The sequence below is a fragment of the Papio anubis genome, chromosome X (genome assembly GCF_008728515.1).
Source record: "Papio anubis isolate 15944 chromosome X, Panubis1.0, whole genome shotgun sequence".
Classification (NCBI taxonomy): domain Eukaryota; kingdom Metazoa; phylum Chordata; class Mammalia; order Primates; family Cercopithecidae; genus Papio; species Papio anubis.
Window position 1 is genome coordinate 125,703,477 of NC_044996.1, and position 15,830 is coordinate 125,719,306.

The following is a 15,830-nucleotide window of genomic DNA, read 5'->3' on the forward strand; positions in this document are numbered from 1 at the left end:
GGCGCCCGCCACCATGCCCAGCTAATTTTTTGTATTTTTAGTAGAGACAGGGTTTCACCGTGTTAGCCAGGTTGGTCTCGATCTCCTGACCTCGTGATCCGCCCGTCTCAGCCTCCCAAAGTGCTGGATTTACAGGCTTGAGCCACCGCGCCCGGCCTGTTTTTTAACCTGCAAAGTCACCTGCCCACTTTCTCTGTTCTTTCTTTTTCACTTAAAAAGTCTTCTTCTGGTCAAGTTATTTTTGTCCAGTCTATGTAATGCATATTCTTTCTTTTTTTTTTTTTTTTTTGTTTTTTTTGAGATGGAGTCTTACTCTTTCGCCCAGGCTGGAGTGCAGTGGTGCCATCTTGACTCACTGCAACCTCCGCCTCCTGGGTTCAAGCAATTCTCTGCCTCAGCTTCCTGAGTAGCTGGGAATACAGGCTCCCGCCACCACGCCCGGCTAATTTTTTTGTATTTATAACAGAGACAGGGTTTCACCATCTTGGCCAGGCTGGTCTTGAACTCCTGACCTTGTGATTTGCCCGCCTCGGCATCCCAAAGTGCTGGGATTACAGGCGTGAGCCACTGCGCCCGGCCTCTAATGCATATTCTTAAAAGGGCTGTGTGTTAGGTTTGCAAAGGTTAATTTCAGTCAGGAAGTGTTTGATAACTCTTTGTTTTTGCTCCTTGAGCTTTTGTTCCAGGGACAGCCCCTAGTGAGACAGAGGCTTCAGAAGGCAAGTGGTGGAGGATTCAAGGCCCTCAGGTTTTGTGAATGCTTTCCCATCCAGGCCCTGCATCTCATTCTGATCTTTGATTGAATGCCCCTTTGCTATCAGAGGCATTGGTTGTGGTGGAGGTAAGAGTGAAATCAAGGCTGATCACAGTAACTTGAGAGGCCTGGACCAGTGGCATATACTTGTTTTGTGGCCAACTGGTCGTGTTAATCATCAGCTTTCTCTAGCCTTCAAGTTAAATAACAAGGCTCACATTTGTGACTGCATTTCTTTGCGTTGAATGGTAAGGTATAGTTTGAGGTCAGTACTTTCTCAGGACACTCCTGGTGTCGTATGGCACACTCAGTCACCAACATTTATTGAGCACCTACTATGTGCCAGACACCAGTTGAGGAGGAGAGGATGCTCAGATCTGCCCTTTAAGGGCTCCCGTTCCAGGGTGTGTGTAGGGAGGGCATGTGGGGGAAACCCTCACAGCATACTGTGATAATGGCCTGCAAGACTAGCATCTGGCATTAATGGAGCAGCTTCTGTATACAGTTTACAGATATCACCTCTCACCCTTGCCACAGATCATCTTCCGATTTTAAACACAAAGAAAGTGGGTTTGAGCTAAGAGTCTCACTCCACGTCACATAACCAGTGAATGTCTAAGCTGGAATTTGCTCCCAAGCCTGCTGGGGCTTTCTCCTACACCTCATGCTTAGAGGTGACAAGAGAGGAGAGATGGGCTGGGAGACTCAGGTTCCTTGGGCCGTCGTGGAAAGCAGCAAGTGACAAGAGTATCCTTAATAGTGTCTGAGGCAGGCAATGGTGGGCCTTTCTTTCCTCTCACACAGTCGGGTTGTTTTTTTCTCTTCTTTCTTGATTCATCTCTTTTCCGCCTTCCCTGCTGCTGCCCAATTCTTTGAGCTGCTACTGTGCCTGCTACAGACATCGTTGAACCCTGCCAGAGGCCATCCAGCCACAGGTGTGCTGCTGCCCAGGGAGAGAGTTTGGGTCCAGGGACTGTCTGTTACTGGGGTCCGTGTTCTGAGCCTGTCTTTGTTGGGGAAGCTGATGTTCAGTTTTTAAGATGCAGGTCATGGAAATTTCCTGCTTGTTGAGTTGGTGTCCCTTAGTGGTGTGTTTGTGAAGACACCAAAAGGAAAACGTGGCTGGTATGTTAGGTCAGCTTTATTGTACACAGAGATCCCCACAGTACCTGTGGCCTTCACCTGGGAAATTCAGGCCCCCAAACCCTTTAGCCCTGACACTAATGGGAAGGCACTGAATGGTGAAAACTTGGTCTTGTGCAGACTTGCGTAGAGAAGAGTCTGTGTGTATGTAAAGTTGATGCATGGCTGGGCATGATGGCTCACGCCTGTCATCCCAGCACTTTGGGAGGCCAGAGTGGGTAGATCACCTGAGGTCAGGAGTTTGAGACCAACCTGACCAACATGGTGAAACCCCGTCTCTACTAAAAAATATAAAAATTAGCCAGGCGTGGTGGCAGGCGCCTGTAATCCCAGCTACTCGGGAGGCTGAGGCAAGAGAATTGCTTGAACACAGCAGGTGGAGGTTGCAGTGAGCTGAGATCACGCCCTTGCACTTCAGCCTGGGGGACAAGAGCAAGACTCCGTCTCAAAAAAAAAAAAAAAAAGTTGATGCATGAATATCTGTCATGGTTCTCTGGTTTTAAGTAAAAGAAACCAACTCTTCCTTAACTAAGGTAGCAAAAAGGATTTATCAGAAGGCATTGGGGTGGTTTATAGGGTAGAAGCAGAAGCTAGAGGATCAGGTCTCAGAAAGATGGCAACTGGGCAGCTTCAGGGATCTCACTTCTGAGAGTCCTGGTGGGGGAATCTGCTCCAGCCATCTCCAGTGTTTGTCACATTGCTTTGATCACAGTTGGGTCCTATGCCATACATTGGCTGGCAGAGGGCAGGGCATGTTGATGGACAGTCCCATCAAACTATCTCATCGTGGAGGGGAAGTTCCCCCAAATAGTTCCCCTCCCTACATGGGGAGTGTTCTCCCGCTAGGGCACAAACACAGTCTACCACCCCAATGACTGAAAATCTACAATAATAAATTCTTAAATATATATTGTGTAGACTTTTAATTTTAATTGTATTATTATTATTATTATTATTATTATTAGAGACAGATTCTTGCTCTGTTGCCTAGGCTGGAGTGCAGTGGCATGATCTCAACTCACTGCAACCTCCGCCTCCCGGGTTCAAGCTATTCTCCTGCCTCAGCCTCCTGAATAGCTGGGATTACAGGCACGTGCCACCACACCCAGCTAATGTTTGTATTTTTAGTAGAGACAGGGTTTCACCATGTTGGTCAGACTGGTCTTGAACTCCTGACCTTGTGATCTGCCCGCCTCGACCTCTCGAAGTGTTGGGATTACATGCGTGAGCCAGTGAGCTTGGCCAATTTTTATTTGTAAGAGCTGTATTGAGGTATAAAATTTCACCCATTTTAAGTGTACAGTTTAATACTTTTCAAGTAAATTTACAGCATCCTGTAACTCTCACCACAGTTTAATTTGAGAATATTTCCGTCACCCCAAAAAGATTCTTCATACCCATCTGCAGTCCATCCCCATTCCCATCCCCAGCCCTAGGCAGCCACTGATCGGTTTTCTGTCTTTTTAGAGTTGAACATAGGTTTTTAAATATGTTCCTGACTGGTGTAACTTTTTCTGGGTATTTTGGAAACTATGTTATACATGAAAGAAAAAAAGAGACCCCCTCTGCCCGCATCAATGGTTTGAAAGTCTGTATCTCACTGGTCTTAGGTTTCTCTGCTTTCTCTTTTAGATCCTTCCTTCTCTCCAGTGGACGGTAATTTAGGAGAGCGTAGCCCCGGGCTTGATGCTGCCATTATTAACCTCTCAATCTCTCTAGGCCTAAGTCATGGAACCTTCTAGGACTCAGTTCCTCATCTGTAAAATTCAGAAAAAAAAAAAATAGACACGATGATATCTGATGTTCTTTCCATCTCTAATGCTCAGCACTCATGATCTTTTTTGGTGAAGTCTTTTTTGGCAAAAAATTACTTCTTGATTTTCTATGCTCTTCAGAAGACTAAAACAAAACACTAAAATTAAAAATTTATTCTTCAGAACTCACAGAACAGAATAAGTGCAAAAGCAGTAAGTGTGTAACATTTCTACTTTTGAAATGATTAAAGCTTATGGCACTGAGACCTCTGCGACATTGTGTATATGTGTGTACAGCAGAGGAAATTAATTGGAAACTTTCATTCTCCTTCATGCTTTCTGGTTTATTCAAATATTTATTGAAGCAGACAGGATGCCAGGTGAGGGATTTAGAATCCTGGCAAAGATAAGGGCTTTTCCCGGATGAAGGTTGCAGTCTGGTTGGGGTAAGTCAGTGTGAAATTATAGCAAGGTGAACTGGTCCTAGGAGAGAGGAAGGACAGTGAGCAGAGGGAGGTAGGGAGGGACTGGGTCACAGAACAGGGCCACGGATATACCACCACCACCACCTCCGCCACTGTGAGAAACTGGCCCTGAGAAGCTGCTAGGCAGCTGGCTTAGCCAACCCACAGTTAAAAACCACCCATTTCATCTTTGAGGGAGGAGACATTCCAGCAAGTTTGAAGGTAGAGATAGGGGAGGGTGAAGTGTTTTGCGTTTCTAAGCAGATCTCTTATCTCCCCTGGCTCTATCTTTTTGTAACATGGGGTTAACTGTAGCATTGGTTTTTGCAGTGACTGTAGGTATAGCAAACTTGTGGAGGCTGGCTTTTGGCACAGCAGACAGCTGGAGGGTGGTATTTTTCTGATGGGGAGATGTTCTTAAGTTTTGTAATTTATGGTGTCTTTAATTATGGGATTTCGTTTACTGTGACCCTAATTACACCTCTGATGTATTTTATTTAGCTTAATGCTTTAATTTTCTGCTCATGCCCAGAGGTAATTTCTCAAAGGGTACCACTTAAAAAAAATCTTAGGTAATGTTTCATCCTTCCTGCAGTTACCTGCAGCCTCTTGAAGGCAAGGAAATGGATTTTGAGGGCACAGACTTTCTTCTGGGCTCTTGTGATATAATTTTGGTTGTGTTTGTATCATCCAAGATCTTCACCACCTGTTTGCCAAGTATCATCCTAAACCATTTTGTTCTATAGGGACATGATACAAGCCACATGTCATTTTAAATGTTCTAGTAGTCACAGTAATAACATTTTTAAAAGGTAAAATTAATTTGAATAATATATTTATTTAACCCAGCAGATCTAAAACATCACTTCAACATGCAGTTGATATGAAAATAATGAGCTATTTCACATTATTTTTTTCTAAACAAGTCTTTGGAACTTGGGATGTATCTTATAGCACATGTCAGTTCAGACTAGCCACATTCCAAGTAGTCATTAGCCACATTTGCAGTGACACTGTATTGGACAGCAAAGTTCTGAACCTCTCAGAGGCTTGCAGAGGGCCCTGGAAAGAGCCCTTAGAGTGGGTAGGAGAGACATATCCTCATGATTTATAAGCTCTTAACAAAGCCACAGGTTTCCTCTTCTTAGAGAAACCTGATATGTAAAAAAAAAATTCATCTTGACAGGAAAGGTAAAGCAGGAAGTAATTATTCATGTTACAAAAGAATTAACCACAGGATCTTTTAAATAGCAAGCTCCCTTAGTGCACGGAAGAATATGACTCAATTTGCAAAATGTGATTGACACTTGACATTTTAGTAGCACCTTTGTTGGGCTGGGAACGGTCTATCATCATAAAATGCAACCTGAGCGGTCAGTTGATCAAGTCTTTATTGAGCACCTACTGCATGTCATGGATCCTTATAGGGGCCCCAGCAGAACTAAGGGTGATCCATACCCAGAAGGCATTCAGGGGCTCACGGGGAAGACAAGACACAGCTTGGGATTGCTTCAGTGGCAGGGGCCAGGGAGGTCTTGGGTCTAGAAGAGCTTAGAAGGTGATGTGGAGGCAGTCAGGGCCCAGCTGTGGCCAGAAGGCCAGGAGGCTGTACATGATTACTTAAGTTTAAAGAGAGGGCAGTGGCCGGGGTGGTCGCTCACGCCTGTAATCCCAGCACTTTGAGAGGCCAAGACAGGCAGGAACATTTGAAGTCAGTCTGACCAACACAGTGAAATCCTGTCTCTACAAAAAATACAAAAATTAGCTGGGTGTGGTGGTATGCACCTGTAGTCCCAGCTACTTGGAAGGCTAAGGTGGGAGGAACACTTGAGCCTGGGAGACGGAGGTTGCAGTGAGCTGAGATGGTGCCACTGTACTCTAGCCTGGGCAACAGAGCCAGACCCTGTCTCAAAACAAAACATCTTTTTTTAGTATCTTCTTAATTATGTATAGATTGTATACATATATTACTGTACTAATTGAAGATCAAGAAAACCCCAGAGAAGCTCTTACACTGTTATTATTAGGCTTAACAAACTTTTGAAACACATACAATTGAGTATTGTATGCCTTTAGACATTGGTGGAAAAATGAAGACATTTTCTTCATGATTCAGGTATATAGTTTTAAAATATCTTGCTAATCCTGATGGTTCCACACCAATGTCAAGGGTGGAAGGAAACCCATATTACAAATGATCTTGATAACTGAAAGTTTGGGGGCCATCTCCCCATAAGATCTGATGTGTCTTCCCCATGTGGCGGGCAAAGAGCTCCCAGCAGAAGCTGAAGTGACACCTCTATTATTTTTTCTTCCTTCCTTCTTTCCTTCCTTCCTTCCTTTTTTTTTTTTTTTTTTTTGATAGAGTTTTGCTCTTTCACCCAGGCTGGAGTACAGTGGCACAATCTTGGCTCACCGTAACCTCCACCTTCTGGTTTCAAGCGATTCTCCTGCCTCAGCTTCTGGGGTAGCTAGGATTACAAGCACCCGCCACCAAGTCCGGCTAATTTTTGTATGTTTAGTAGAGATGGGGCTTCACCATGTTGGCTAGGCTGGTCTCAAACTCCTGACCTTGGCCTCCCAAAGTGCTGGGATTACAGGCATGAGCCATTGCGCCTGGCCAGCTCTACCATTTTCTTGGCACTTGGCCTCATGTTGTCTACAGCTCCTACTTTCTTTACACAAATCTTTTCAAGCAGCTGACCCACTTTGTGAGGGTGATTTCAGCAAGAAGGGGTCATAGCCATAAGGAGGCTTTCCCAGGAGGCACCAGAGAACTGCAGGGCACCCCATGGTGGGGCACAGTCAAACCATATCAGATGAGAATTATTAGCTTTGACATACACCTGAGACCTAGAGAAGTTAGCATCATATAGAATGCTGGTGCTTGCTCTGGTGGTACTCCTTGGTTCCACTGTCCCTCTGGCTGCTTCCTGCCCCTTGAAGGATCCCTGACTGTGTGTCCTGGAGGCTAGGTGAAGGAGCCTGTGCCATTCTGTCAATGGAACAATAGATAAGTTGAATTATTACTTTTTAAAAGTTAAAACAAAATGAATAGAATTGTAATTTTTTTCTCCCATCGTCTCAATGGATGCTTGAAGCAAACACATCCCACTGGAGAGCACTAGGTCAGAAAATAAGCTTAGCTTCTTTGCTGAGCTTTAGGCTCTTTAACTGGGAAGATAGGCATCAGAATGTTGGGAGGGTTAAGTGAGATAGTGTAGGAAAAAGTATCTGGCACATGAACAGTGGTTACTGTAATCTCAGTTTCTATAGCAAAGCTTTTTTGTTTGTTTTTGAGTCAGGGTCTCACTCTGTCACCCAGGCTGGAGTGCAGTGGTGCAGTCATGGCTCACTGCAGCCTCAAACCCCTGGGCTCAAGCCATCCTTCTGCCTTACCCTCCCCAGTTGCTGGGACTACAGGTGCGTGTCACCACGCCTGGCTAATTTTAAAATTTCTTTTGTAGAGATGGGGTCTTGCTATGTTGCCCAGACTGGGCTCGAACTCCTGGCCTCAAGTGATCCTCCCACCTTGGCCTCCCAAAGTGTTGGGATTACAGATGTGAGCTGGCAAAGGTTTAATAGATCACTATCTAGGCGATCTGAGGAAAGCTGTGTTTTAATTGACCTGTTTCAATTGTTATGATGGCTCATTTTAACTGCTGGGGTTAGGGGCGTAGCATGATACCATAAAGTTAGAGTGTTCATGCCTGCGTATTGTCAGGAACACAGAGAAATCTGCAAAGGTTGCCTTGTTCATGTTCTTCCACTCCTCCTTTCTGTTAATAAGTGATAAGAATGGTTCACAACGCAACTTCATCCTGGGCAGATTTATGCAGTAAAGTCAGCCAGCTAACTTTGGAATACAAAAATGATATAGGAAAGGAATTTCCACTTCGAGTTGCTTATGAACTGTCTGGTTTAGCAGATGTTATGAGTGGACAGACAGAGCACACCAACTTGGGTGGATAGGATGTTTGGAACCGGAAGTGCTTTGGGAATGTATCCCAAATGGATATGCAAAGCCCATGTGATGGGCACCCACTCACCTACCAGTGTTTTTCCTTGAAAACCTATCTCAGTTTATTGAAGTTTGTTGTTGTTGTTTTTAACTCATTTATACTTTTTGTCTCCTATTTAAGAAATCTTTGCCAAACCTAAGGTCATTAAGATTTTCTCCTATCCATTCTTATAAAAAGTTTTACAATTTTACCTCTTACACTTAGGTCTGTGATCTATTTTGAGTTAATTTTAGTATATGCATGCTTTACAGAGCTCATTTAACTTTCCCTCTTCCATTATTTTATCATAATTTCTGAATTGCTAATTCACCACTTGGGGTTTTATCTAATTTTTGCTATCCTTGTATTCATTCATTTGCCATTCATTCATTCATTCATTCATTGATATGGATCTGCAAATAAAAAAGGAAAAGGTGGCCGGGCACGGTGGCTCACGCCTGTAATCCCAGCACTTTGGGAGGCCGAGGCGGGCGGATCATCTGAGGTCAGGAGTTCGAGACCAGCCTAGCCAACATGGTGAAACCCCGTCCCTACTAAAAATACAAAAATTAGCTGGGTGGGGTCGCATGCATTCAAGGAGAATCGCTCGAACGTGGGAGGCGGAAGTTGCGGTGATCTGAGATTGCACCACTACACTCCAGTCTGGGTGACAGAGTGAGACTCCATCTGAAAAAAAAAGGAAAAGGTTATGAAATTGGTTCATATTGAGGTGGTCATGAGGAGAAGCCCAGTTTAAATGAATTGCATAATTCATATATGGATAAGTTAACTAATTTTTGGATTGGTTATGCTGCTAATTTGCATTGGCACTTTGTCAATGAGAAGACCCACCTTTCTTACCTGTTGCTCGTTACCAAGTATGAGAGGTTGCCGTAGATCAGGAGAACAATGTAACATGGAATTGATGTGTAAGAGCTCATCTGTTGAGAGGGCAGTTGTGGTTTTGATGTAGGCAGTCTGAGACATTGGCTTGGCCAGCCGGGCCCTCTATACCAGCTGTCTTTACACGTGTTGTCACTGCAAGATGAGTGTTACCTCCGTAGGATGGTGTTATTAGTCTGTTCTCATGCTGCTAATAAAGACATATTCAAGATTGGGTAATTTATAAAGGAAAGAGGTTTAATTGACCCAGTTCAGTATGACTGGGGAGGCCTCAGGAAACTTACAATCATGACAGAAGGGAAAGCAAACACATCCTTCTTCACATGGTGGCAGGAAGGAGAAATGCCAAACAAAAGGGGGAAAAGCCCCTTATAAAACCATCAGATCTTGTGAGAACTCACTATCACAAGAACAGCATGAGGGTAACTGCCCTCATAGTTCAATTACCTCCCACCGAGTCCCTCCCACAACACTTGGGCATTATGGGAACTACAATTCAAGGTGAGATTTGGGTGGGGACACAGCCAAACTTTATCAGATGGGGATTATTAGCTTTGACATTTTGTACAACTGAGACCCAGAGAGGTTAGCATCACATGGTATTGGCGGGGGATGGGAGAGCCAGAAGTTAAACTGACATCTGTTGTCTGTACACTGAGCTCAGGGAGACAATGCTGGACACCCTCTGGGTAGGGCAAATGTTGTTAGCTGGCTGTCATCATGCAGCTTCCCCTCTCAAGCGCCTGCTGGCCCCAAGACCTGTAGGCCACCCTGCCTGTGCCTGACCACGGACCAGCACTTTGTGGTTTCTGTGCTGTAGGCTTCAGGTTAACCAACATTGGGTTACTGTGTGTGGCCCTGTTATTTTGAATATTTGTAGAGGGGAAGTCCCTTTAATGTGACTTTACTGGCCTTCAAGGGATACTGGGCGTCAGCCTTCTCCAACATCTGACCTAAATTACTTTGTTTTCCCTGTTCCTTCCAGTGGAGGCCATAGTGGAGTTTGACTACCAGGCCCAGCACGACGATGAGCTGACGATCAGCGTGGGTGAAATCATCACCAACATCAGGAAGGAGGATGGAGGCTGGTGGGAGGGACAGATCAACGGCAGGAGAGGTTTGTTCCCTGACAACTTTGTAAGAGTGAGTACAAAGCAAAACCCTTTTCCTGTCTCCTGTGTGGGCTCTGCTGACCAAAGGCTATGGGGGCGCTTGAGGATGAATTGTATGAACTCTCTTAGGGGATGGCTTGAACTCCTTTGTGATATCAAGAGAAGCATGTATAGTTTTGCCCTTGGTATCTGGGATACTTGTTTTGAAATTGCTTTTTTAAGGCTCAGGATGATCTCTTTCCACTGTGTATCACTTCCTAGAATATGCTAAGGCTGGGCACAGTGGCTCACGCCTGTAATCCCAGCACTCAGGGAGGCTGAGGTGGGCCGATCACTTGAGATCAGGAGTTTGAGACCAGCCTGGCCAATATGGTGAAACCCCATCTCTACTAAAAAAAAATACAAAAATTAGCTAGGTGTGGTGGCATGTGCCTGTAGTCCCAGCTACTTGGGAGACTGAGGCAGAAGAATCGTTTGATCTCGGGAGGTGGAGGTTTCAGTGAGCCCACATTGTGCCACTGCACTCCAGCCTGGGCAAGAGAGCGAGACTGTCTCAAAAAAAAAAAAAAAAAAAAAAAAAAGTAAAGCTTGTTAAATTGTTGTATGTACTTGTTTATTTGCTTTGGGAGTTTAAAATAATTTTACTTTTTTCTATTCCTTGCAAAATGGAGGTAAAACTCAGTTTTGACCACTTAAATGAAATAACAATTAAATGTAGAATTCAGCCAGACATGGTGGCTCATGCCTATAATCCCAGCACTTTGGGGGGTTGAGACAGGAGGGTCACTTGAGCCCAGGAGTTTGAGACCAACCTGGGCAATATAGGGAGACCCCTGTCTCTACAAAAATAAAATAAAAAAATTGGTCAGGCATGGTGGTTTGCACCTGTAGTCTCAGCTACTTGGGAGGCTATGGTGGGAGGATCACTTGAGCCCGGGAGGTTGAGACTCCTGTGAGCCATGATCATGCCAGAGCACTCCCTGTCTCTAAATAAATAAACAAATAAATAAATGTAGAATCTAAATTATGGAATGCCTTTTTTTTTTTTTTTGAGATGGAGTCTCGCTCTGTCGCCCAGGCTGGAGTGCAGTGGCATGATCTCCACTCACTGCAAGCTCCGCCTCCCGGGTTCACGCCATTCTCCTGCCTCAGCCTCCCGTGTAGCTGGGACTACAGGCACCCGCCACCACACCCGGCTAATTTTTTGTATTTTTAGTAGAGACAGGGTGGTCTCAATCTCCTGACCTCGTGATCCGCCAGTCTCAGCCTCCCAAAGTGCTGGGATTACAGGCGTGAGCCACAGCGCCCGGCCTATGAAATGTTTTAAGTGAATGAATGAATATAGAATTCAAATTATGCAATGTTTTCCACCTTTGTATTCATATTGCCTTTTTTCTTTTTTTTTTTTTTTTTGAGACAGAGTCTTTGCTCTGTTGCCCAGGTTGGAGTGCAGTGGCATGATCTTGATCTCAGCTCACTGCAACCTCCACCTCCCAGGTTCAAATGATTCTCGTGCCTCAGCCTCCCGAGTAGCTGGGATTACAGGCACGTGCCACCATGCCTGACTAATTTTTGTATTTTTTTTTTAGTAGAGATGGGGTTTCACCATATTGGCCAGGCTACTCTCAAACTCCTGACCTCAAGTGATCCGCCCACTGCAGCCTCTCGAAGTGCCGGGATTACAGATGTGAGCTACCACGCCCGGCTCATATTGCCTTTTTGATAGGAGCAATATCATTTTACCTTACCCTTTTATGTCCATGAAGCATTGAACAAAACTTACTTCTTCAGTAATGTTTTGAAAATTATGCCTTTTGGAGAAGTCATTTACAGGTTAATTATAAAAATGTAATTCATTCATATTAATAAATTACCACACAGTTGTAAGTAATACTTTGAATTGTTGGGTAGAAAAGAATCACCTGGAGGCTGTTCCTCATGGGGAGTATTAACTGGGTCTAAAAGTCCCCATGCCATAAACTTTCTATCTCATACTGGAGAAGAATGGATTGTTCTCAGAAGAATGGATTGTCCTCAGTAGGAAGACCTGCATGCAGAAGTCCCCAGGTCCCCTGCTGTAGTCTCCGTGTTACCAGATAATACTTAAGAGGACTGTGCCTTGGATACAGGGAGGCAGGTAGTATGGGGAACCTTGGGCCCACAGAAGCAGGTGATCCCCACCAAAGGAGCCCTGAGGGCTGGGTGGGAGGGGTTTTTTTAATGACAAGGGGTTGTTGATGAAAAATGTGTGATGTACACTGGACTTCCAATCACTATCCTTTCAGAGTCTAAAATGAATAGAAACCTGTTTAAGTCTTTCTTTAGGATCTTGTCTCAGGGTGATCCCGCTAGCATTTCTGTTTTCTTTTCTCTTTGGTGTGAAAAGGCTGGGGAGAGTTTTGTAGGGAACATGCTACTAAACATTGCTTTCTGGAGTTGTAGGAATATAGGCTTTCCCTGCACTGGACTACACTTGAATCCAGCCTCTCTCTCCCATTTTAAGAGTGGGAAAGTGCTGCATCTGGGCCACCACAGATCGACTCTGTGGAGGTGTGAATGGGAGTTCTTTTGCATATCCAAACAAAGACCCCAGTTTTAGGAAAGGAGCATCCCTGAAGTTGAGCTGCATTCTAGTGTGGAAAGAGGGTTTTTCCAGATAAAAGGGGCAGTTGTTAGAGTGAAGATGAAGGAGGAAGGAATGACAGAGGAGGACTTTGGGAAAGAGAGAAGACCCTGGGAAGGAGGGAAGACTGTGGGAAGGATAGCAAGATTGTGAGAAAGTGAGCAGGACTGTGGGGAAGAGAGAGGAGGGCCCTGGGAAGGAAGGAGGACTGTGGGAAGGTGAGGTGGACGGTGGGAAAGAGGGAGGAGGACCCTAGGAAGGAAGGAGGACTGTGGGAAGGGGAGAAGGATCATGGGAAAGAGAGAGGAGGACCCTGGGAAGGAAGGAGTACTTTGGGAAGGCGAGGAGGACTGTGGGAAAGAGGGTGCAGGACCCTGGGAAGGAAGGAGGACTGTGGGAAGGGGTGGAAGACTGTGGGAAAGACAGAGGAGGACCCTGGGAAGGAAGGAGGACTGTGGGAAGGGGAGAAAGACCATGGGAAAGAGATAGGAGGACCCTGGGAAGGAAGGAAGAATGTGTGAAGGCAAGGAGGACTGTGGGAAAGAGGGAGGAGGGCCCTGGGAAGGATGGAGGACTGTGGGAAGGAGAGGAGGACCGTGGGAAGGAGAGGAGGACCATGGGAAAGAGAGAGGAGGAGCCTGGGAAGGAGAAGGGACTGCAGCATCAGCTCCAGTTTTGAGGGTAGGTAGTATTTTGAACACCTTTATGTGTCTTATTGGCCTAGTGTCACCTCATTTTAAACCATGAATCTACAGATTCAGAAAACTGAGTTGGAAGGCACTGAGAAAGCCTATGGAATTTGCTCATAGCATAGGGCTGGCATGCTGTCAGTGACTGTGGAGGGAACCAGGGCAGGGAAATGCAGTGCAGGAACTGCCCACGCGAGAGCTGGAACCTGACCCTCCCCCTGCTCAGAGAGGACTCCTTGCTGTGAAATGGAGGTGATGTCTTGACCAGAAGGTCTCGCCATTGCCTCATCTGCTCTGCTTTGGGCTAGGCCAGTGTGGGCATGGCAGCAGGCTCCTGTCCTGTGGCTTCCCATGGGCTTTGGCTCAAGGGAAGCCCTGGTGGGAGATGGCAGGGAGGGAGGGAGGCGAGTGAGATTGGGAGGCGGGGGAAGGCGGTTATCCCGCCAGCTCCCTGCTCATGTGGATTTTGGGCTGGCCCTGTCCCTCACAGGATGGGTGGCTGCTCCAATCAAGCTCACCTTCCTCCTTACCCATCTCTCCTCTTTCCTTCAGGTCTGGGGGCTCCCTTGTTTCAAGTCCCAGGCTACCACCTTGGGCTTTCTTTATACCTCACCCATCCTGTGAAAGTCTATTAATCCTACCCGAGATTACCCTAATTCGAGTGGGCCATCTGTTTCCTTTTGAGAACCCGACTACCTCATCGGCCTGTTCAGAGGATTAAACCAGAGAATGCTGGAAATTGTTTAGCACAGTGGCCAGCCCCCCAGTGAGTGTGCCGCAGTGCTGGTCACTGGGTGAGGGAATGGGTCCTCTCCTCTGGGCCTGAATTGCCCTGCACTCACCTGCTCAGGTGTCCTCTAGTTTCAGCTGGAGCACTTCAAGGGAGGGGAAGTCATGCTCTTGAGAGATGCTTGTTCTACCTAGGGCAGAAAGGATGTAGCAGGAGTGGCTGGGGCTGCGCTACTTGTAGCTGTTACATTTGGCAGAAAAAGAAACTTCTATTCTTTCAGATGGCTGAGTCTATTTTCAAGTCTTCACCCACTGGAAATGTTTTAGGCCTATTATTGAAAATTCAGTAGGTGGATGCAGTGGAGTTTAACAATAACCAGGACTCTGTAGAGAATTCTAAAAGCTGAAAAAGCATCTTTAGGTAATAATTATCATATTGGCATAGGTGTGCACTTTTGAAAGTAGCTTTATGCATGTCCTATTTGATGTAAGAATAATGTGTCCCCAGATTGAATTGGGTAATCTTGTGGAATCTCATTTATTTATTTATTTATTTGAGATGGAGTTTCACTCTTGTTGTCTAGGCTGGAGTACAATGGTGCAATCTCAGCTCACCGCAGCCTCCGCCTCCCAGGTTCAAGTGATTTTCCTGCCTCAGCCTCCCGAGTAGCTGGGATTACAGGCATGCACCACCATGCCTGGCTAATTTTGTATTTTTAGTAGAGACAGGGTTTCTCCATGTCGGTCAGGCTGGTCTCAAACTCCCTGCCTCAGGTGATCCGCCCGCCTCAGCCTCCCAAAGTGCTGGGATTACAGGCGTGAGCCACCACGCCGGGTCAGGAATCCCGTTTTTATACCCACATGCCTTTCTGTCCATGTTACCACTGTCAGAGAGCCTACCTTAAGCGTTTGTTTGTTTGTTTTTTTTTGAGATGGGTTGTACTCTGTTGCCCAGGCTGGAGTGTAGTGGCATGTTCACGCCTTAGTGCATGTGTCTGCCTCCTCTTTTAGGGGACATTTGTCTGTTAGGGGACATTTGATAAAGTTCAACAGGACACAGGCCCTCAACATTTTGTAGCTCACAGATAGACATGTGGAAGGCAGGAAGCTATGATAGGGGTTAAAAGAATATGCTTGTTGATCTTTAAATTTATCTGACTCTGTCTGTGAGGAAGTGAACTGTTTTCTCTGCCTGTTTTTGTATGTGTTCGGCAAAAGTACATTTTCCCCTCTGCCTGCCCAGTTGTTGACGGGTGAAGTGTGTAAACTTGCAACTTGCATGTCCTATGTGTGCTGAGCATGACCATTTGCAGCTCACTTGCCGTGGCCTCAGCTTTCATTTGCTAGGTGTTTTAGATCTCTCTTTTACACATTTAGAGCCCATTTTGATATTTGTTTAAAGTGGTTGGTGAATGTGGCTGTTCTTTTTTGATCCATGAGGCGAAAGGCCAGTATTTTGCAAAATTGTACCACTCCGAGATAAAGCTCACAGTTACTTTGTTCTTCTTGATTTAGGAAGGGATCACAAATCTACTTCTTCAACAAGTGTCATAAAGTAGATTTTTAGGTTACTGTTCTACATTCAAAGACCCTGACATGGATCTCTTTAATCACATTTCACTTTTCTTTAAACTTTAAACTCAAGGACCATTAATTTT

The 15,830-nt window shown here is 45.5% G+C and overlaps 1 protein-coding gene across 9 annotated transcripts in view; it reads left to right on the forward strand.

The window, feature by feature from the left end:
- SH3KBP1 (SH3 domain containing kinase binding protein 1) overlaps positions 1 to 15,830 on the forward strand; it is a 355,843-nt gene that overhangs the window by 42,433 nt on the left and 297,580 nt on the right. For 8 of the 9 annotated variants that reach the window (XM_017953930.3, XM_021933130.2, XM_021933128.2 and 5 more), the window contains exon 2: positions 10,005 to 10,162. In XM_017953930.3, coding sequence (XP_017809419.2) covers positions 10,005 to 10,162 — 158 coding nt within the window. The remainder of the gene's footprint in view (positions 1 to 10,004; positions 10,163 to 15,830) is intronic. The other variant, XM_021933132.2, reaches the window with a different exon arrangement.